The 22887-nt window shown below is 45.8% G+C and overlaps 1 protein-coding gene across 1 annotated transcript in view; it reads right to left on the reverse strand.

The window, feature by feature from the left end:
* Positions 1–892: 892 nt before the first annotated feature.
* Positions 893–22887, reverse strand: part of LOC116985936 (testis-expressed protein 2-like) — a 40268-nt gene continuing 18273 nt past the window's right edge. Inside the window, exons 4-12 of the mRNA XM_033041062.1 lie at positions 21739–22045; positions 20749–20990; positions 16534–16668; positions 11439–11538; positions 9530–9662; positions 7016–7153; positions 4337–4549; positions 2567–2687; positions 893–1641 (exon numbers count right to left, since the gene is read on the reverse strand). Coding sequence (XP_032896953.1) covers positions 1504–1641; positions 2567–2687; positions 4337–4549; positions 7016–7153; positions 9530–9662; positions 11439–11538; positions 16534–16668; positions 20749–20990; positions 21739–22045 — 1527 coding nt within the window. The 3' untranslated portion in view covers positions 893–1503. The remainder of the gene's footprint in view (positions 1642–2566; positions 2688–4336; positions 4550–7015; positions 7154–9529; positions 9663–11438; positions 11539–16533; positions 16669–20748; positions 20991–21738; positions 22046–22887) is intronic.

The following is a 22887-nucleotide window of genomic DNA, read 5'->3' on the forward strand; positions in this document are numbered from 1 at the left end:
TCAGCAGGCGAACAGTATCTTTAATTTATTTTTAAAAAAGACACAAAGTGCTGGAGTAACTCTGTGGGACAGACAGCAACCCTGGAGAACATGGATAGGTGATGCTTTGGGTCGGGACCCTTCTTCAGAGGATGACGGAGGCTGGGTTTTCTGTCCAAATGTAGTTTTTGTGTGTCGTACGCAAGGAAGGCTGGTAGATAAGGCTCTAATTAGTTTAGTTTAGGTTAAAGATACAGCGTGGAAACAGGCTCTTCAGCACATCGAGTCCAGGGCGACCATTGGTCACCCGTTCACACTAGTTCTATGTTAACGCATGTTCTCACCCACTCCCTGCATTCCAGGGGAGATTTACTGAGGCTATTTAACCTCCAAACCCCACACGTCTTTGCGATGTGGAGCAGTGTAAACAAATACTACTTATTCGAAAATTCATATTTAATGGCATTTTTGGGTAATTAAAATGTGAGTTCAAAACCAAAACAGGAAAACACTATCGTCACCATTTTCAAAAGGTGCACAGTGGTAGAGTTGTTGCCTTATTGCTCCATTGACCCGGGTTCAATCCTGACTAGGGGTAGCTGTCTGTACGGAGTTTGCACGTTCTTCCTGTGACTTTGTGAGTTTTCCCGGGGTGCTCCGGATTCCTCCCACATTACAAAGAATCTGTCGGTGGGCAGGTAAAATGCTTCTAGTGTGTAGGATGGAGCTTGTGCACGGGGTTAGACACAAAAACTCAGCGGGACAGGCAGCATCTCTGGAGAGAAGGAAAGGGTGACGTTTCAGGTTGAGACCCTTCTTCAGACTGTCTTCGGTTTAAACCAGCATCTGCAGTTCCTTCTCCCACACTCATGTACGGGGTGATGGCTGTTCGGCGCGGACTCGGTGTGGTTTTCACGCTGTATCTCTGATTGCAGCCAAAATTGCTAAATATATATTCATGCAAGAGTACCAATTAATCTTGGCCAGTAGCACTCCACGTGTAGTATTGGATTAGCCATGCATTACACATAGTGCATGAACTGTACTTCCTTTGCATTGGTTAGTATTAAATATCAAAGTTGATTATTGTGGGCAGCTCATTGAAGTTTGCACATTTTGTGCCACGATCCCACAAATAAATAAGAAGCGGAGAACTGGGACTTCTTAATCGCCGTCCGATACTCTTTCTGGGAGAATAAGTGCGATGTTGGGTTAAAAAATAGAATCAATGTCTTGGCCAAGTCCTCCACAGTTGCATCTTCACCGAGATGTTTCAGTGTGAATTTGTACAGTGCAAGTCATTCAAGAACAAATTAGATTCATTATTTAATGTCAAGAACGTAGAAAAATCGAGGGAGCAGTTAGACGTACCAAACTATGCACCAACTGAGCGTCCGTTCTGAAAGATTCATTTCGATCCTCCATTTCCATTTGTCAAGTATTTGCGAGCGGGAAAATAATCCTTTTTGGCAAACCTCAGAGAGGAATAAAAGATCACCTTTCCCCAACATACAGCATGTGTTGTCAGTATTTGTCTGCATTGTCAGGGGAAGCCCGCTCAGTCACCTCTGATGGAGATTGCTTGCAGTGTCCTGGTTTATCAAGGATGGAGTGCATGATAGGAATATAGATATCATCCATGTTTGGCATCACAAAAACTTTCTGTAATTACAAGGGTAGACAGAGTTAGTACTACAGAGAGCAAACTGCAATACATGCCACAGCACATTGCTTATATCGTACAATGGAAACATATCTCACAGGAGCAGATGTAGGGGACCTCCTCGTGGTTCCCCCGACGGCCTTAGACCTTAGATCTTTAGACCTTTTCATTTCTAACTGCTGGCGTGACATTAACTGTCTTAACTTTTCCACTCCCCTTACCGACTCTAGCCTCACCCCCTCTGAACGTACAATCCACCGCTCTCTCTGCAACAACCCAAGTTCTCCGACCGCCGGCCTGCGGACTATAACATCCTGAAGCCGTGGTCTGCGGAGCTTCTAGCCCCGGGTGCGGCGTGGACTTTCCATCGCGGAGCCTGGGAACCCTTGCCGGGGATCGCCTGCGGCCTATAACATCGTGAAGCCGCGGTCTCCGGTAAGAAAGTGGCCGATTCGGGAACTCCAAGCCGCGGAGAGTGTGTGCTCCAATCTGTCCCGACGTCGGAGTTTTGATCATCCCGATGAGAGGGCTTGTACATCGGGCAGGATCTAGGGTTCATGGCCCCGACCACGGGTGAACAAAGGAGGAAGATTGACTGAACTTTATTGCCTTCCTTCACAGTGAAGAATGTTGATTCCACTGTGATGGATGTTTATGTTAAATTCCATTGTGTGTTGTGTGGCTGCATGGTAACTCATTTTACCCAACCTTAATTGGTGCATGTGACAAATAGATGTAAACTTGAACTTGAAGGGGTCTCGCCCCGAGACGTCACCTATTCCTTTTCTCCAGAGATAGCGCCTGACCCGGTGAGTTACTCCAGCATTTTGTGTCTGTCTTTGGCCTGAACCTTTAACGTCAGTTAAAACTGATCACTTTAAGATTCGTGTTGGGAGGAAATAAAGTCTCTCCATTCTCTCCTACCTGGAATTCATGTTGCAACTTCTTCTCAATCCACTCGGTCACGTGCGTGAAAGTCACTTCATGTTCTCCCAGCTTTGGTCGCACCTTGAACTCGAGTCTGGGTGGGATCCGGAAGCTGTACCTAGTCAAAAGAAACACGGGCCATTTGTGTCCTCATTTCCCGGTCAGTTTTCCAATGCTGTTTAGTTTGGAGACACGGCGCGGAAACAGACCGTTCGGCCCACCGTGTCCGCAACCGACCAGCGATCACCCCGCACACTATCCCACACACACGGGGGACAATTTGCAATTTTTACCAAAGCCAATTAACCTACAAACCCATACATCGTTTGGAGTGTGGGAGGAAACCGGAGCACCCGGAGAAAACCCGCGCAGATCGCGGGGAGAACGTACAAACTCCGTGCAGACAAGCGCCCGTGGTCAGGATGGAACCCGGGTCACTGGCGCTGTGAGGCAGCAACTCTACCGCTGCGCCACACTGCCGCCCCACATGTTCTTTATGATGCAATATGATATTTTCTCTTAAGAGTTAACAAGCAAGACAGAAAATATGCATCTAAAGGGGAATATTGCATATAAATATTTAGGTTTAATTAGTCCACCTATGCTGCATTGGTTAGAAAAAATGTGACTATTTGTTGAAAAATAAGAATGATACAAATACACCCACTGCATTACAGGTTTAATTGCCTCAGATCTTATCAAGGCTGAGTACAGATTGAGGTTATTTTATAATTTTATATTCTCCTTTAGTTTTATTCTCCCAGGGCAGGGATTTAAGTAGGTCACCTTTGTTTAACGGAGAATAATTAAAAAATACTTTACTACAACCTGATCTCCTGAATGTGGATGATCACAGTGAATGGTGGTGCTGGGCTCGAAGGGCCGAATGGCCTACTCCTGCACCTATTGTCTGAAACTATTGCCCTCAATCTTTGGTCTTCCTGTTTTATTATTCCACTATATTTGTTGAAGGCTTGTAAGGATTCTGTGAATCTGTTCTCATCTAAAGTCTTCTGTCATGTTCAAAAAATAGTGTGAACTGTTTGGATTAAAAAAAAAAGAGGTGCTGTCTGTGTGGAGTTTTCACGTTCTCCCTGTGACTGCGTGGGTTTTTTCCGGGTGCTCCAGGTTTGCAGGTTAAATGGCCGCTGTAAAATTGCCGCCAGCATGTAGGATAGAACTCGTGTATGGGTGATCGTCGGTTGGCTGGCACAGACCCGGGGACGAAGGGCCTGTTTCAACTGGGTTCGACCAATCCCAACCTCGTGGAGTTTGCACGATCTCCCTGTAACCGCGTGGGTATTCTCCATATAGAACTGAAGATAGGCACAAAACTCTGGAGACAATAGACAATAGACAATAGGTGCAGGAGTAGGCCATTCGGCCCTTCGAGCCAGCACCACCATTCAATGTGATCATGGCTGATCATCCCCAATCAGTACTTCGTTCCTGCCTTCTCCCCATAGCCCCTGACTCTGCTATTTTTAAGAGCCCCATCTAGCTCTTCCTTGAAAGCATCCAGAGAACCCACCTCCACCGCCCTCTGAGGCAGAGAATTCCACAGACTGACCAGTCTCTGTGAGAAAAAGTGTTTCCTCGTCTCCTTTCTAAATGGCTTACTCCTTATTCTTAAACTGTGGCCGCTGCTTCTGGATTCTTAAACTGTGGCCCCTAGTTTTGGAGTAACTCAGAGATGCTGCCTGACCCGCTGAGGTTCTTCAGCATTTTGCGTCTATCTTTGGTGTAAGCCAGCATTTTGCGACGTACCATATTCGGTCAGTGGGAGGAGGTGGGATATTGACTACCAGCGTTCCAGTCAGCTCCTGAACCTCCACTGTCAGCAGCAACGGAGTGTTGGACACTTCCTCGATTTTCTTTTTGATAAACTCATTCTCCGTGGCCTTTTGGAAGTATTTTGATTTGGCGATCTTGTCCACGAATCTGAGAATCTTTCTGCTGGTACTGGATCCTGCGCTGCACCTAAAAGAACAACGTTTAAGAAAGAACTGCAAGACACTGCACTTGGAAAACATTAGGCTTGTCTTGGCGTAAAAAAACAGATCAATTTCTTAAGACATGGATACCCTTTACTGAATTCTTACAACAACAGAATGGTGAAACACAAATTTAAATCTAAATCCGATGCTATGATGGGTGAGGGGGGGGGGGGGAAGGTATATCTCCATCTTTTCTTTTCTTATTTCCCTTTCTTTCCTCTACACTGCTTTGGTAGCTAAGAATAGAATAGAATAGAATCTTGAAGGTACACAAAATTGCTGGGGAAACTCAGCGGGTGCAGCAGCATCTATGGAGCGAAGGAACGTCGCCTATTTCCTTCGCTCCATAGATGCTGCTGCACCCGCTGAGTTTCCCCAGCAATTTTGTGTACCTTCGATATTCCAGCATCTGCAGTTCCCTTTTGAACAGAATAGAATCTTTAATTGCCACGCAACCAGGGTTGGTGGTATTTGGGTTCGGTACATGATGGTACACTGCTTTTGTTACATACCACTAATAACACAGATCACCGTAATAAAGTGCATCCATACCACATCACAAATCACAAATCTCACCAACAATACATAGTGCAAAAGAACAAACAAAGACCATAGACAAGACACTGTATACATCAAAAGTCATATTATTGTCTGATTATTGGACGGAATTGAGAGTTCTTATTGCTGAGGGGAAGAAACTGTTTTTAAAGCGGGTGGTTTTAGTAGCAAGTGACCTGAGGCGCCTCCCCGAAGGGAGAGACTGAAAAAGGTGATTTGCTGGATGGGAGTGGTCCGAGATGATCTTTTTTGCCCGTTGTGAGGTACGTTGGAGATAACTGGAATGGATTGAGGGGAGGGGGGAGTTGATGATCCTGGAGGCCTTTTTCATTCTTTTCTACTTTATCTCTTCATTTTTTGTTTTCTTCTTTCCTTGTTTTCCTTTTTTTCCCCTTTTTAAATCTTTTTTATTTAGGTTAATAATTAAGCTGTACATTAATTGTATAATTGTGATGTCGATCGTTTTATCCTTGTACAATTGCTTCTAATAAAAATAAATAAAAAAGAAAAAGAAAAAAAGAACTGCAGATGTTGGAAAAATCGAAGGTAGACAAAAATGCTGGAGAAACTCAGCGGGTGAGGCAGCATCTAGATGCTGCCTCACCCGCTGAGTTTCTCCAGCATTTTTGTCTACGTTTAGTTTTACAGCTACTTTGCGGTTTACTTTGGTGTTTTTCGATGGTTTGTGGGCGGTTCCTCTCACTCCCCCTTCTCCGCCACCCTCTTATCTTCTCGCAACGCCGATACAGGCCCTTCGGCCCGCCGAGTCCGTGCCGACCACCCTGTACTCTATCCCACACGCTGGAGACAATTTGACCTGGGTTCCACCCTGTTCGCGAGTGCTGTCTGTACGGAGTTTGCACGTTCTCCCTGTGACCGCGTAGGTTTTCTCCGGATGCTCCGGTTTCCTCCCACACTCCAAAGGCGTACAGCTGTGTAGATTAATTGTCATCCGTAACATTGTAAATTGTCCCCAGCGTGTGGGATAGTGCCAGTGTACGGGGTGGGCCGAAGGTCCCTGTTTCCACGTTGTGAGAAGATAAGAGGCTGGTGGAGAAGGGGGAGTGAGAGGAAACGCCGATCGCTGGTCGTTGTGGACTCAGTAGGAGGCTGTATCACTAAAGTCTAACTCTATTCTTGAATGTCAACGCAATTGACTTCAAAACAAAGAGGCCAACAATTAACCTGACACAAGAAAAATTCTATAACAAATTCAAGAATTTCAAAGGCCTGATTCCGTGCTGTGTGTTTAAAGTGTAAAGTCTAAACTGATGCCATCATTTTGTGAAGAGTAAAGGGCCTGTCCCACTTACGCGACCTTGGCACGCAAATTACGCAACCTCGTGGTCGCTTGAGGCGTACGGGGACCGTATGGCCGCGCGGGGCCGGTCCCACTTAGAAGCGCGAAGTTGTGCGGGACAGGTCCCGAGATCGCGCGGGGCTCCGAAATTCTGGCAGTGGCCGAAATCTTCGCGCGCCAACGGCCTGTCGGCACGCAGGCGCATTGCGATCGTACGCAGTGTCTTGATGTCGTACGCAGCGTCTTGACGGCGTATGCCTAGCGTGTGGCGTTGCGCGATGACGTCACCGCCCGGCATGGCGTTGCGTGATGACGTCACTGCCCGACGCCGTGCGACGCCCAAATTCAGTCGGCCCGCCTCCTGCCCAGCTGATTGGTAAGTATGACGCAAATGACTTCACGCGCGAAATTAGCGCGTACTTAGCGCGAACTTCGCGTGAACTCCGCTTCCGTTTGGTCGTGCCAAACGCACGCATTCGCATGCAAGTGGGACAGGCCCTTAAGACAATTCAAATCATGCCACTTCAATGAACCACACTAACATCAGGGCTGAACTAAGATAGTCAGATATAGAAGTAGATCCCACTTTACCCTTCCACACCAGCTGAGCCCAATTTGTCAACTGCGGTTCCTTGCATTTCTGCTGTGGACACTTCGTCTTCATCCGAAGAACCAGCACTTGAAGACTCTTCATCGCTGTCGGTCAGCACTAGGGTCCGCGGCTTTGATCTTCAGGGAGATAGAGGGATGCATTAGAAGGAGCAACACATCAGCACAAAGACAACCTCCGCTTAAAACAATTGAAGCTGTCACTTATTAGCAGCTGGTACATCGGTTCTTTTTTTTTTCCTACTTGAGGTATTCGTCATCAAATAAATGCAGTTGGAAATAACGAGCTCCGACTGTGAGAGATGTCCTCATTAAATGGCTCCCCTGAGCTTTCTGCCGCCTAAATATGCCAATCATGTCTTAACTGGTCTCTCTTGCATGGACGGTTCAGTGGGATGAGCGGGCAGCACAATGCCGCAGTGGTGCAGCTGCTGCCTTGCAGCACCAGAGACCCGGGGTCGATCCTGACCACGGGTGCTGTCTGTACGGAGTTCGTACGTTCTCCCCCTGGGTTTTCACTGAGATCTTCGGTCTCCTCCCACACTCCAAAGACGTGCAGATTGGCTTGGTATAAATGTACAATTGTCCCTAGTGTGTGTAGGGTATTGTTAATGTGCAGGGATTGCTGGTCGGTACGGACTCGTGGGCCGAAGGGCCTGTTGACCTGCTGTAACGGAGATGAGGAAATACTTTCTCACCCAGAGAGTTGTGAGTCTGTGGAATTCTCTGCCTCAGAGGGCGGTGGAGGCCGGTTCTCTGGATACTTTCAAGAGAGAGCTAGATAGGGCTCTTAAAGATAGCGGAGTCAGGGGATATGTGGAGAAGACAGGAACGGGGTACTGATTGGGGATGATCAGCCAAGATTACATTGAATGGCGGTGCTGGCTCGAAGGGCCGAGTGGCCTACTCCTGCATCTATTGTCTATTGTCTATCTCTAAACTGCACTAATCTAAATTGCGGAATTGCAATCATACATATTGGAGTGTGCAGGAGGGACTCAATTGCCTTCAGCTTAGAGCATGACCTGAATAAAGTAAACGTACACTGATCTGGAGTCAGGCTTTCTGACTTAATCCAGAATTTTAATCAAGCAGCAATATTAACACAGCTTGACATCCGCATTAAAGGGGTTGCAGCAGAGATACTCGGTGAAATGCTACAAAGCTTCTGTGCTGCGGTAAAGTGATGAACAAAATGACATTACATACAGAGATATTCTCTTGGTTAACACGCCCGCTGTATTACATTGTGGAAACAAGGAACAGCAGATGCTGGTTAATACACATTGTGTCACAAAGTGCTGGAGGAACTCAGCAGGTCAGGACGCATCTCTGGGGAACATGGATAGGTGATGTTGAAGAAGGGTCTGGACCCCGAAATGTCACCTATCCATGTTCTCCAGCCCGCCTGCTGAGTTTTTTCCAGCGTTTTGTGTCTAGTTTAGGTCAGACTAGTGGTGTTGAAACAAGCCCTTTGGCCCCACGAGGCCTCGCTGACCATCGATCGCCCGTGCACACTAGTTCTATGTTCTACCTCTTTCTCATCCCAAACATACAGAGGCCCAATTAACCTAGAAACCCGCACGTCTTTGGGATGTGGGAGGAAGCCGGAGCAAGCGGAGGAATCTCACATGGCCACAGAGAGAACGCGTGCAAACCCCACATAGACAGCAGCCGAGGACAGGATCAAACCAGGTTCGCTGGAACTGTGAGACAGCAGCTCTACCAGCTGCGCCACCGTTGCACGACACATATATCTGACCACGTGGCACATATATCTATCTATGTGGGAGGAGCAAGAGAAAGCCCATGCGATCACAGGGACGAACATGTAAACTCTGCGCTGGCTGTACGGAGTTTGTACGTTCTCCCTGTGACTTCAGGTGCTCCTGTTTATCCCACATCCAAAGGCGTGCAGGTTTGTACGTTTAATTGGCACCTCCAAATTACGGAGGATATAACTGGTGTACGGGTGATCGCTGGTCGGCGCAGACTCTGTGGGCCGAGGGGCCTGTTTCCACGCTGTATCTCTAACTTAAAGTAAACTACCCATCAAAAGGTGCACATCGCTGCGTTTTAGTCACTATTTAACACTGTCCTACAGTATAAAATAATTTCTTTAGATTTCACTCGGGGTAAAACCTGTCACATACATACTTTCCAATCTTCAATATAACAATTGCAATTTCTCACATTAACTAATCTGAAAATGTATTAGTTTTAAAATATTGAAGGTAGACAAAAATGCTGGAGAAACTCAGCGGGTGAGGCAGCATCTATGGAGCGAAGGAAATAGGCAACGAAATAGGAAATAGGCAACGTTTCGGGCCGAAACCCAGAAGGGTTTCGGCCCGAAACGTTACCTATTTCCTTCGCTCCATAGATGCTGCCTCACCCGCTGAGTTTCTCCAGCATTTTTGTCTACCTTCGATTTTTCCAGCATCTGCAGTTCTTTCTTAAACATTAAGTTTTAAAGTATTAATCATGTCCTCTTACCTCCCTGTTGGCGTGTCAGCTAAATTCACCCCTTCTGGGAGAAATTCTTTGCCCAACTTGTAAAGATTCATTTTGGTTTCCAGTGTCATCTGTAATGCCCCATTGTAGGTGATTTCCAAATCTACCCACAGCCCTGTGAATGAACAGAGATGAGGGTAAATGCTGTCATTCCTCCCAAATGAATATTAATGTTGAATTCCCCGCTACAGCAGAACTTCAATTTTCAATTGGTTTTATCGAACGCCTGGTCTGGTTGATTATAGAAACCAGGAACTGCAGATGGGTTTACCTAAGAAAGACACAAAATGCTGGGAGTTACTCGGCAGGTCAGGCCGCATCCCTGGAAAACCTTGCGGGCTGAGAATTATTCAGGGATATATCCCTGGACATTTCATTAACTGATGTGCCTTCATGGACCTGATCGGTCAATGGCCATCAGGTATCCACCCTGTTTTGGGAACTGCTCCATCCAAGACCGCAAGAGATTGCAGAGAAGTGTGTAACGCAGCCCAGACCATCGCACAAACCAACCTCCCTTCCATTGACTCCATCTGCAGTTCCCGCTCTGGTTTCCTCCCACCCACACTCTAAATACGCACAGGTTTGTAGGTTAATTGGCTTCGGTAAAAATTGGATATTGTCCCTAGTGTGTAGAACAGTGTTAGTGTAAAGGATCGCTGGTCGGCACGGACTTGTGGCCCGAAGGGCCTGTTTCCGCACTGTACGTGTAAACCAAACTAAACTAAATCAGCTGAGTAGAAGAATTGCAAAACGTTTTGTGACCCTGGTAATACGTCTATAATGGAGCAGTACCTGGATATTTCCATGGTTCATTTAGCAGAGTAATCTGTGTGCACGGTATGTTGCTGGTAGCAGCACACCTCTTTGTTTTACTGCAGACAGTGCATTATTAAATCCAATATCTCCCATCCCCTAGTCCCATATTTCCCTTTTATACCCCCTCTGTCCTCTCCCCCCCACCACCCCCCTCCCCCGCCCCCTCCACCCACCCACATCCCTCCATCCTGCTTTATATTTCACTCCTCCACTTCTTTCCTCATTGATTGATCGAAAGACACAGCATGGAAACGGGCCCTTCGGCCCATCGAGCCCACGCCGACTCTCGATCACCCGTTCACACGCGTTCTATGCTATCCCACTTCCGCGTCCATTCCTTGCACATCAGGGGCAATTTACAGAGGGCCAATTAACCTGCAAACCGGCACGTCTTTTGGGATGTGGGAGGAAACCGGAGCACCCGGAGGAAGCCCACGCGATCACTCCACTGCTGCGCCACCATGCCGCCCGCATTTTGCTTCAAATCCTAACCCTCGGCTCCACCGTTACACATATTGATTGATCACTGCTTCAGTGTACAACAACTATACACTTGTACTGTATCTGAGATACTTATTTAAGATGTATCTAAGTGCCTATTGGTAATCACTGTACCAATTGGTGCATGTGACAATAAATGTAACTTGAACTTGATTTCGTTTTTTTAGCTTAGAGATCCAGCTCGGAAACAGGCCCTTTGGCCCACCGAGTCCGCACCGACCTGCGATCCCCGCACATTAAGACTACACACACGAGGGACAATTGACACTTATACCAAGAATACAAACCCGAGCCAATGAACCTACAAACCTGTGCGTCTTTGGAGTGTGGGAGGAAACCGAAGATCTCGGAGAAAACCCACGCGGTCACAGGAAGAACGTACAGGCAGCACCCGTAATCGGGATCGAACCCGGGTCTCTGGCGCTGCAGGCGCTGTAAGGCAGCAACTCTACCGCTGCGCCACCGTGCCGCCCCTGCTTATGTAGAGTGAAACTTGACATGAACCGTATGGAAAAATGAATTTCAATGGTACATGTGACAATAATATTACCATTGAACCAAATCTACTCACCTCTTGGATTGACTAAAGGGCTGGAGGTGTGGGTGATAGTAGGTAGCAAAGCCCCCAAGTCCAACTCAGTGAGAGCGAGCTCGTTCATGAAGTAGGGCAACTAATGAAAGAGACAAAATCAAAAAGACTGCTTAATTACACCAGCAGCTTTTAAAATAACATTAGATGTAATTTCCTATATTGGTTCATTGTCGCTTAGATTTATTTTATCACTGATGACCCATTTACTGTATATTTCCTAACAACGTTAGCATGGTAAAATATCCTGATATGCTTCAGAAAAGCATTATCAATCAATGTCTAAATATTAGAAGGAAGACAAAAGTGCTGGAGAAACTCAGCGGGTGCAGCAGCATCTATGGAGAGAAGGAAATAGGCAACGTTTCGGGCCGAAACCCTTCTTCAGACTTGTGTCTGGGTATGCAGGTCTTCTTGGTATCAGGGACCGACGAGAATGGAAATATGTTCACTGAAGCAGTAGGGACATCTCTGGCATCTAGATTGTTACAGATTGTGTGGGTGGCTGGATAGCAAGGAGAACTGTACTGTGCACAGAATAATGAGGTGATAACAGGTCATCTGCGTGATTTAAGGCTTTGGGTGAAGCAATGGCTATGGAAAGAGAGTTTGCCAATTTTTTTACTGCAATCTGAAACTCAAATCGGGCCAAATCACTCACCCAATACGCACACGTAATCTGTTTCCCTGTCAGTAACATATGTCATGCCCGACAGAAAACATTGCACAAGGGCGATGGTGTGAACAATACCTTCTGATGTACAGACAAGGAAATGCAGATGCTGGTTTACCAAGGAAAGACACAAAGTGCTGGAGTAACTCAGCGGGTCAGGCAACATCTCTGGAGAAACAAAATGGGTGATGTTTCGGCTCGAGACCCTTCTTCAGACTGAGATTCAGGGGAAAGGGGAGACATAGACGGTACATAGAACCAATGAATGAAAGAGATGCAAAAAGCAACAATGATCAAGGAAAGATGGAGCCCACAATGGTCCATTGTTGGTTATGGGGCAGGTGATAACGAGTTATACAGACAGTGAAATTCAACAGCACGGTGATGTGGGTGGGGGAGGGATGGAGAGAGGGGGGGGGGGGGTTGCAAGGGTTACTTGAAGTTAGACTGTGCCTTCTTCAGACTGTCTGATGATGGATTAAGGACTGCGGCAAAATAACAAAGCAAGTTTATTGGACACAAAAGGAATTTCGGATCAGTGTTGGTCAAAACACAAAGAGCTGGAGGGATTCAGTGGGTCAGGTAGCATCCGTGGTGAGAATGGATAGGCGACGTTTAGGGTCGATATCTTTCCTCAGACTGATTCAGACTCAATTATTTGCTGCTTTCCAGCCTCTGCAAAACAATCACCCTTTTTTTAAGAAGGGTTTCTGAAGGTGAGGTCTGAAGAAGGGTCTCGACCCGAAACGTTGCCTATTTCTTTCGCTCCATAGATGCTGCCTCACCCGCTGAGTTTCTCCAGCATTTTTGTCTACCACCTTTTTTTTAAACTCACTTTTCCAGTTGTGATGACGGATCTTTGATCCACAATGTTGACTGTTTTAGTCTCACTATTGATGCTGTCTGACCTACTATGAATTTCCAACATGTTTTTGTTATATATTTAACGAGTCTCTTACTCAATCTCGGAATGTTGCAATGCATTTAGAGTCATTGTAACAGGCCCTTTGGCCCAACCTGCTCATGCTGACCAGCATGCCCAAGCTATACTAGTCCCACCTGCATGTATTTGGCCCATATTGGTCTAAATGTATCCACTCTGTGTACCTGTCTAAATGTATTTTCATTGTTGTTATTCCCTGTGTTGAGATTGTTTTAAATTATTTATTACTTCATTACCTGTCTAAACTTGTGATAGTACCTGCCTCGTTCCATACACCCTTTGTGTAAAATGTTTGCCCCTCAGGTTCCTATTAAATCTTTTCCCCCTTACCTTAAATATGGTTCTCGATTATCCTACTCTAGGTAAATGACTGTGCATCTATTCCGTTCATGATTTCATACACCTCCATAAGATTCCCCCTCATCCTCCTACGCTCCAAGGAATAAAGTCCTATCCTGCTCAACCTCTCCCTATAACTCAGGCCCCTCGAGTCCTGGCTACATCCTTGTCAATCTTTGCTGCACCCCTTTCCAGCTTTGCAACAAATGAAATATGTTTGAATTGTTGTTACTGCTGTAGTGTTGAAAACATAGATGGCAAGACACTTCACCTACCTTTGCCTGGGACTAGAGACGGAAATTAGCTACTGATTAGCTACAATCTCGCATATTTACATGCAAATGTTAATTAATATGCACTGTCCCTATAAACAAAACATTATTATTATTATTATTATTAGAATTTAGGAGATTGAGAGGGTTTCTTATAGAAACTTATAAAATTCTTAAGGGGTTGGACAGGCTAGATGCAGGAAGATTGTTCCCGATGTTGGGGAAGTCCAGGACAAGGGGTCACAGCTTAAGGATAAGGGGGAAATCCTTTAAAACCGAGATGAGAAAAACATTTTTCACACAGAGAGTGGTGAATCTCTGGAACTCTCTGCCACAGAGGGTAGTCGAGGCCAGTTCATTGGCTATATTTAAGAGGGAGTTAGATGTGGCCCTTGTGGCTAAGGGGATCAGAGGGTATGGAGAGAAGGCAGGTACGGGATACTGAGTTGGATGATCAGCCATGATCATATTGAATGGCGGTGCAGGCTCGAAGGGCCGAATGGCCTACTTCTGCACCTAATTTCTATGTTTCTATGTTTCTATAGCAGTCAATTAATTTGCAAACAGTGATGCCCTATTAAGATTTGACTGAGTGATAAATAGTGGCTCTGGTTCTGGGGGTAAAATCTGTTCTCTTTTACGATGCTGTGAAATCTTTTACTTTCTCCTGAAGGTGAAAATAGGACCTTGAATAAGTGTTGTGTAAGAGGCACATAACACACCCAGCACTGTTGTCATCCGTAAATCATGTGCTGATGCGTCAGCATAAACGTTAGTACTTAAGACTGAATTTGGAGTGAACTTTGTGCTTTTGACTGAGAGCTGAGATTGCCCGCACAATACAATTCACAACACAGTGTTGTATTCAGACGGAGGTGATTCAGTGGTTGCGGGTGTCAGGGGTTACGGGGAGAAGGCAGGAGAAAGGGGTTACGAGGGAAAGATAGGTCAGCCATGATCGAATGGCGGAGTAGACTTGATGGGCAAAATGGCCTAATTCTGCACCTCGAACTTGTGAGCAACTATTCCACCACTTTTACGTATATTTGTGTCCAGAAGAAAATCTTCCATGGATGTTTTACATTTTCAAGAAAGGTTACATAGAAAATAGGTGCAGGAGGAGGCCATTTGGCCCTTCAAGCCTGCACCGCCATTCATTGTGATCATCCACAATCAGTAACCCGTGCCTGCCTTCTCCCCATATCCCTTGATTCCGCTAGCCCCTCGAGCTCCATCTAACATCACTAATGTTACATCACTAATGTTTGCATGAATCTAGAGAGTGAGTGACAATTGGGTAGCAAAATCCCTAAACCTACTATTGTCCTCACCATTTGAGTATACTGTCCACTTCATTTGCTGGGGGTTAGCTGAATATCAAGTAGCAATCATATAATATTAATCAGGGCTAAAGTAATCAGAGTTAAAAAGCATTTGGATAGATACATGTAGAGGAAAGGTTTAGAGAGATATGGGGCAAACGCGGGCAGGTGGGACCAGCATAGATGGGGCAAGTACAAGCTGGGCTGAAGGCCTGTTTCTGTCCTTATGACTCTATGACTAAAAATAACAATTCTAAAATTCAGAAGGTCGACACAAAATGTTGGTGTAACTCAACGGGTGAGGCAGCATCTCTGGAGAGAAGGAATGAGCGATGTTTCAAGTTCGACCCGAAACGTCGCCCATTCCTTCTCTCCAGAGATGCTGCCTCACCCGCTGAGTTACTCCAGCATTTTGTGTCTACCTTCGATTTAAACCAGCATCTGCAGTTCTTTCTTGCATATAAAATTCAGAATATAGGCATCATGGTTGGCATGGGCAAGTTGGGCCGAAGAGCCTGTTTCCATGCTCTGGCTCTGTGGTCTCCTAAACGTCCTTCAATTGCCCAAAAGAGAGATTTGCTCATCTTTATTGGCCCTGCCATTTTTATCAGATTTCGTGGCTATTCTGGAAGATCGTTTGGCTTTTAAGCAGGGGTAGGATGTACATGAATCTTTGGCCTGCTGTCGAGATACCTTCTCCTATCAGAAGGTCTCTGAACACAAGGTATTCACTGCCTCCAAATGTCACTGATGTTCAGAGGCATTCAGAAAGACATCCAAATATTTTTTAAATACCTTGAAAACTTTTTTTTTAAATTAAAATTAAAATTTATTTAAAAACACATTAATAATTTTTTTAAAAATAACGTTAGAAAAAACATCTTCACTTCATTATTTTGTTTTGTTTAGAGATACAGAAACAGGCCCTTCAGTCGACCAAGTCCGTGCCGACCAGTGATCCTGTGCACTGGCACTAGCCTACACACCAAGGACAATTTTTAAAACAATTTTTACTGAAACTGATTAACCTACAAACCTGCACGTCTTTGGAATGTGGGAGGAAACCGGAGCATCCGGAGAAAACTTATGCGGTCACGGGAAGAACGTACAAACTCCGTACAGACAGCAGCGGTAGTCATGATGGAACCCGGGTCTCTGGCGCTGTGTGGCAGCAACTCTACCATTGCACCACTGCACTGCCCCTTATTTAGTGACTGGTGACTAGGTGACACTGTGCAAAGGAATAAGGCTGCTTTGGATGTACATTGGGTAACACTGGTCTCCTGCTTCGAGCTCCACCACAGAGTGTCATAGAGAGTCACAGAATCATACAGCACGGAAACAGACCCTTCGGCCCAACTTGCCCATGCTGACCAGGATGTCCCATCTACACTGGTCCCACCTGCCTGCGTTTGGCCCACATCCCTCGAAACCTTTCCTATCCATGTACCTGTCCAAATGTCTCTTAAATGTTGTTACGGTACCTGCCTCGGTTATGTTGTACAAGGCAACCAGGCAGTTTGCTTACCCTGATTTTACTTAATTTCTTCTGAATTTTGTTAGCCACGAGATCAGCCCAGTACTTTTCCCGCAAAATGTCCCAGAAGATCCGCCCAATCAGTGCATTTATCCAGGACACATGGGGCTCTCCGCTGCTTGGCATCTGAGGAAAAAAACACATGAATGTTATACAGGAGCTAGACAGCGGAACACAAGTGAGCTCATGCAAGATAGCCAAGCTACCGGTACTTATAAACGGCAAGTTATTGAGTAAGCAAATAGATGAATACTCTTTTGAACATCTATAGGTATCTGGAAGAAAGCACAGCAACTGGTTTCATTATGGCCTCGTCCAGGAACTCAAACGCCCAGCAATGAAGAAGGCTACTGAGAACGGGAAATATTGCTCAGTCCACCAATTCTTCGTTTAATTTACCAATTTTTCTTCAGTCCTAAGTTTAGTTTAGTTTAATTTAGATATACCAAGAAATGTAGAGAGGACCAAAGGGCCTGATTCCTGTATCTCTAGGGAGTGTATCTCTAAATTAAACTAAACTAAACTAATCTTAGGATCGAAGAAAAATACCTTGAAAACTCCACACCAACCAGCAATCACCCCGTACACTAGCACTATGCTACACATCAGGGACAATTTTACAATTTCCGACGCCAATTTAAGTACAAACCTGTACGTCTTTGGAGTGTGGGCGGAAACCGGAGCATCCCGAGAAAGCCCCTACGGTCACGGGGGAGAACGTACAAACTCCATACAGACAGCACCAGTAGTCAGCATTGAACCCGGGATTCTGGCGCTGTAAGGCAGCAACTCTACCGCTGCGCCACCGTGCCACCCGAAGGATTCTCCACCTTAAACCTACCCAATGACTGCCTCCACGGCCGTCTGTGGCAATTCCTTCTACAGATTCACCACCTGCTGACTAAAGAAATTCCTCCCCATCTCCTTTCTATAGATACGTCCTTTTATTCAGGGACTGTGCCTGCTCATGCTAGACTCTTCCACTCGTGGCAACAAACATGTTGTGAGATGAACGTGGGAGAAATTGTTCATTCGTTACTGCTTTAAAAGCATAATAACAAGCAAAAAAAACCCCCATCAATCTCTGAACACAATGCAATATTTTTGTTCAAGTTAATTTGGGCGGCATGGTGACGCAGCAGTAGAGTTGCTGCCATACAGCGCCAGAGAGCCGGATTCGATCCTGACAACGGGTGCTGTCTGTACGGAGTTTGTATGCTCTCCCCATAACCTGCGTGGGTTTTCTCCGGGATCTCCGGTTTTCTCCCACACTCCAAAGACGTACAGGTTTGTAGGTTAATTGGTTTGGTATGATTGTCAATTGTCCCTAATGTGTGTCGGATAGTGTACGTGGGCGGGGATCGCTGGTCGGCGTGGACTCGGTGGGCCAAAGGGCCTGTTTCCGCGCTGTATTTCAAAACTTAAGGTTGGACGTTTTCACTGTTTTCATATTTCAAATGTTAAAAAATAATCCACCTTTCCACGGCAGTCTCCCTCCCCTTGTACTTTGCTTCTTGTAGGTCAGCCCTCTCTTTGCTCTGCATTTAATCTCTGCTCTGCTGCGGGGCAAATTTTATTGCATTCTATTTCAACATTAACAGCTGTCCCAGTGGAGAAATTAAAACGAAAACAGTTAAGTAATTCACCAAAATTGAGATCAAGATTTCAATCCACACCAGATGAAACTGGATAACTGCTAAATCTTTGTACCAGTCCCTTTTCAATCATTCATTCTGGTGTTTCAACATAAATTAGGAAACGCTTCAGATAAACAGGATTTCACACAAAACTAACGGTACTCCTAAAATGTTCCTTAGTACAATTTGGCAATATTGACTAAATCTAATGTGCTGAATATTTTAATTTAATTTTGATTATTTTAAATGTTATCAGCAAGCGTGGGAGGAAGAATATTCCATTGTGTGACATGTTGGAAATGCACTTCAGTCTTTATTTTTTGCAATCAAACTGCCTCAATAGTGAACAGTTGTAGGAAGGAACCGCAGATGCTGGTTTACACAGAAGAAAGACACAAAGTGCTGGAGTAACTCAGCGGGCCAAGCAGCATCTCTGGAGGCAAAGGAATAGGTGATGTTTTAGGTTGAGACCCTTCTTCACTCACAAATTATTACAATTATGGAAATAATTCTTTATCCTCAGATAAAGGCACTACAATTATAGTCGCAGTCACCCACAGTGTACAGATACATGATAAAGGAAATAACAGTACAAGATAAACTCCGATTAAAGATAGTCCGAGGGTCTTCAATGTGGCAACTAGTAGCTCAGGACCGCTCTCTAGTTGTTGAGACGATGGTGCAGTGCTTTGGTAACAGCTGGGAAGAAACCGTCCCTGAATCTGAAGGTGTGCAATTTCACATTTCTGTACCTCTTGCTTGATGGGAGAGGGGAGAAGAGGGAGTGGCTGGGGAGGAACTGGACCTTGATTATGCTGCTGGCCTTGCCGAGGCAGCGTGAAGTGTAGATGAAGTCAATGGACGGGAGGTATAAAGAACAATGAATGAATGATTATCCCTCCACATCATCGTCTATATCTCTCGTTTCCCTTTCTCGTGACTTTCCGTCTAAAGAAGGGTCTCGACCCGAAACGTCACCCATCCCTTCTCTCCAGAGATGCTGCCTGCCCTGCTGAGTTACTCCGGCTTTTTGTGTCTATCTTCGGTTTAAACCAACATCTGCAGTTCCTTCCCACACAATAGTCTCAGTAATTTGGCCAGGGGGATGGGGATGGTGATTGCGACAAATAAAGTCTGACTTAGGTAAGGGTTCACGGAACGTAACTCTTCCATAAGTCAGGGACTGCCTGCATTCTTCACCAACGTCTGACAGTTGTCCCAAGAGGAGGCTAAATCAGTTTCTATTTCACAGCCTTCTCCGCTACAGTTGACCTGGGAGACCTGAATAAGCCTTAAGTAACGTGATAGCACGAGCGGGTACAACCTTTCAAAAGAGTGTGAGTGACTGCGTATTTATATCCGACATGTTACAAGCAATTGACTTCAGTTTAGTTTGCAGTAAATAATTCATTACAATGAATGTTTAATGCTCAGCCTTTGTCTGTCTTCCAACTGCTTTGATCATTAGACCTGGAAAGCAGAAGATGCTGGATGAGAACGGGAAGGAACAGGAAGCAACGTAAGATACTCTTTGACATTCCTACCCTGGTGGAAATGGTGGAAAAAAAACATTTCTACTCCACGCTGCTTATTCTGCTATCCCTCTCCACTTTTACTGCACTGCCATTTATTGTATACGTATTTCCTTGCCTTGTTCGTCCTTCCCATATGCATTACCATGAAAAACTTATCTCGATTCAATTCCGTTTGCCACCTGTCTGCCCACCGGACCAGTCCAACGATGACTTCCTGCAGCATCTTCATTATCAACCACAAGGTGGCGCAGCAGCAGGGTTGCTGTCTCACAGCGCCAGAGACCCGGGTTCGAACCTGACTATTGGTGCTGACTGTATGGAGTTTGTACGTTCTCCCCGTGACCTGTGTGGGCTTATCCCGGGTGCTCCAGTTTCCTCCCAAATTCCAAAGACGTGCAGGTTTGCAGGTCAATTGTGTAGGATAGAACTAGTGCATAGGCGTAGGTATATTGGCTTGGTATAATTGTAAAAATTGTCCCTAGTGTGTGTAGGGTAGTGTTAATGTGCGGGGATCGCTGGTGGGTGCGGACTTGGTGGGCCAAAGGGCCTATTTCCACTCTGTATCTCTAAACCTAAAAACCCACACGTCTTTGGGGATGTGGGAGGAAACCGGAGCACCCATGCAGTCACAGGGAGAACGTGCAAAATCAGACAACTGAACAACTAGAGACTGGTCCTGAGCTGTGATCTACCTCATTGGAGGCCCTCAGACTATGTTAAATCGGACTTTACTGTACTTTATCTTGCACTAAACGTCATCCCCTTTATCATGTATCTGTACACTGTGGATGGCTCGATTGTAATGGCTCGATGTATAATCTTACCGCGACTAAGGCTTTTCACTGTACATTGGTACAGGTATTAATAAACTCAATAAACGTGACAATAAATTAAACTCAACTCCACACAGAGAGCATCCAAGGTCAGGATCGAACCGGGATCTCTGGCATTGTGCGGCAGCAGCTCTACCACCTGTGCCTCTGCACCGCCTCTCATTACTGGAATAGGTGTCACTTAAACCTCCGCCAACCTACCTGGTTGTCGGTGGGACTGCTGGCCGTGCTGTGGTTGGGGCTCAACAAAGGGCTGCAGCTGTCTGAAGTAATCAACTTGGACATGTATCTGCTGTAGTCCAGAAGGATCTTCTGTTTGATGTTCCCAGCCAACTCCTTGGTTTTAAAGAGGGAGGGGAGGTCTTCAGTGCTGTCACTGTTACTGCTGCTGTCACTGCAGGCCCATCGCCCAGACGGGCTGGAGCCTAGATTTGATGCAGGACCTGGAAAATAATGTTGGATATTATTTTGGGTACATGGCCACAAACAACCGACTTCTCACAGTTTCTCGAAGTAGTGAACTGAAATATACGGAGTATTAGGCAAATAGAAACATCTGTAAACCCCTGTAGGAACCAAAAGCAACAGTAGGAGTGTGTAACTGTTGTCTCCAATGGCATTAGGAATGGTCAATTCTAAAATCAGTCGTTGGACCTTTTAACACTGGATTTGGCATCACAGCGCCTTACAGCGCCAGAGACCCGGGTTCGATCCTGGCTACGTGTGCTGTCTGTATGGAGTTTGTATGTTCTGCCTGGGACCGCGTGGGTTTCCTCCGAGTTCTCCGGTTTCCTCCCACACTCCCAAGACGTGCAGCTTTGTGGGTTAACTGGTTTCTGTAAATTGTCCCTAGTGTGTACGATCGTGCGAGTGTAGGGGGTGATCGCTGGTCGGCGTGGGCTCGGTGGGCTAAGGGGCCTGTTTCCACACCATATCTCTAACACTGGACCTAAAACTAATAGCTTGCTGGTGGGGGATGGGGGTCTCAACCGCTGCGCCACTGTGCTGTCCAACGTTATGCAGTGCAAAGCAGGGTTTTAGATGTGTGCATCATGCGGAAATGGAAACAAATATTAGCAAGCAAAAAGTTCCAAAGCACTAAAAACAAGTTACGCGTTTTCACATTATTCCGCACCCTTGTAGCAAAGTTTCTATTCTTGCCCAAATCATAACAAGTGCAAATTTCATTACCTCTGCTATGGTTCTGTCTGTCGTCTGATTGGACTCGAGAAGCCAAAAGGAAATATCGAAACCATTCTTCTTTTTCCCTGCCTGTTCTTCCAAAGAGGAAGAGTGCGTTTTCTCTGCCTTCTCTGGGCGCTCTCAGCTGGAGATCTTGTGGTGCGATCTCTGCGTCTTCGCTGTCCGTGTCCGTCTTTGTTTTTCTATCTCCAGAAGATCTAGATCTGATGGCCTCAGACTCACAGAGGTAAATACAGATGGGATACTTCTTATTCCATATTCTCTTCTTTGCAAGGCCAGGTGGCACGAGGAAAACCTAACGGCAAAAGGAGAATTTCTTTATAAGCACGAGCTGGTACCAAAGACAATTTAGTTTAGTTTAGTTTAGAGACACAGACCCACTGAGTTACTCCAGCACTTTGTGTTTTATTCAGGATTCCAGCAACTGCGGAGTCTCCATTTCTGTGCTCTTTATCTAAAGTCTAAAGGAGAAGTGAACTTCCACCTTAGACTTTAGAGATACAGCGTGGAAACAGGTCCTTCGGACCACTTATTCCGTGCCGACCAGCGTTCCACGTACACTGACACTATCCTACACACACTAGGGACAATTTAACTATTTTACCAAGCCAATTCGCGTACATACCGTTGCGTCTTTGGAGCGTGGGTGGAAACCGGAGCACCCGGGGGAAACCCACGTGGTCACAGGGAGAACGTGCAAACTCTGAATAGACAGCACCCATAGTCAGGATCAAACCTGGGTCTCCGGAGCTGTAAGGCACCAACTCTAGTGCCACCCTTGATGCCTATGTCTTCTGCAGATCTTTTCCACCGTGGACTTTCCCCAAATCATTTGAAACCTGAGGAAGTATTTTGCCAACTTTGCCCCATTCTTTCAAGGTAAAGATTCAGTGTAGAAAATCACAGGGGGAATAGATAGGGTGCACGCACAGTGTCTTTTACCTAGGGCGGGGGAATCAAAAACAACTGGGTATATGTTTAAGGTGAGAAGGGTAAGGATTAAATAAGAAGCTGAGGAGCAACTTTTTCACATGGAAGGAAGGATGCAGAAGGTTTGCATATCAAAAAGGTCAAAAACTTTATTTGCCATTTGTGCTTACTGACATAGGAACTCTTGTGCGGTTATTCAAAGAGTCA

This window comes from Amblyraja radiata, chromosome 22, assembly GCF_010909765.2.
Source record: "Amblyraja radiata isolate CabotCenter1 chromosome 22, sAmbRad1.1.pri, whole genome shotgun sequence".
Lineage (NCBI taxonomy): Eukaryota > Metazoa > Chordata > Chondrichthyes > Rajiformes > Rajidae > Amblyraja > Amblyraja radiata.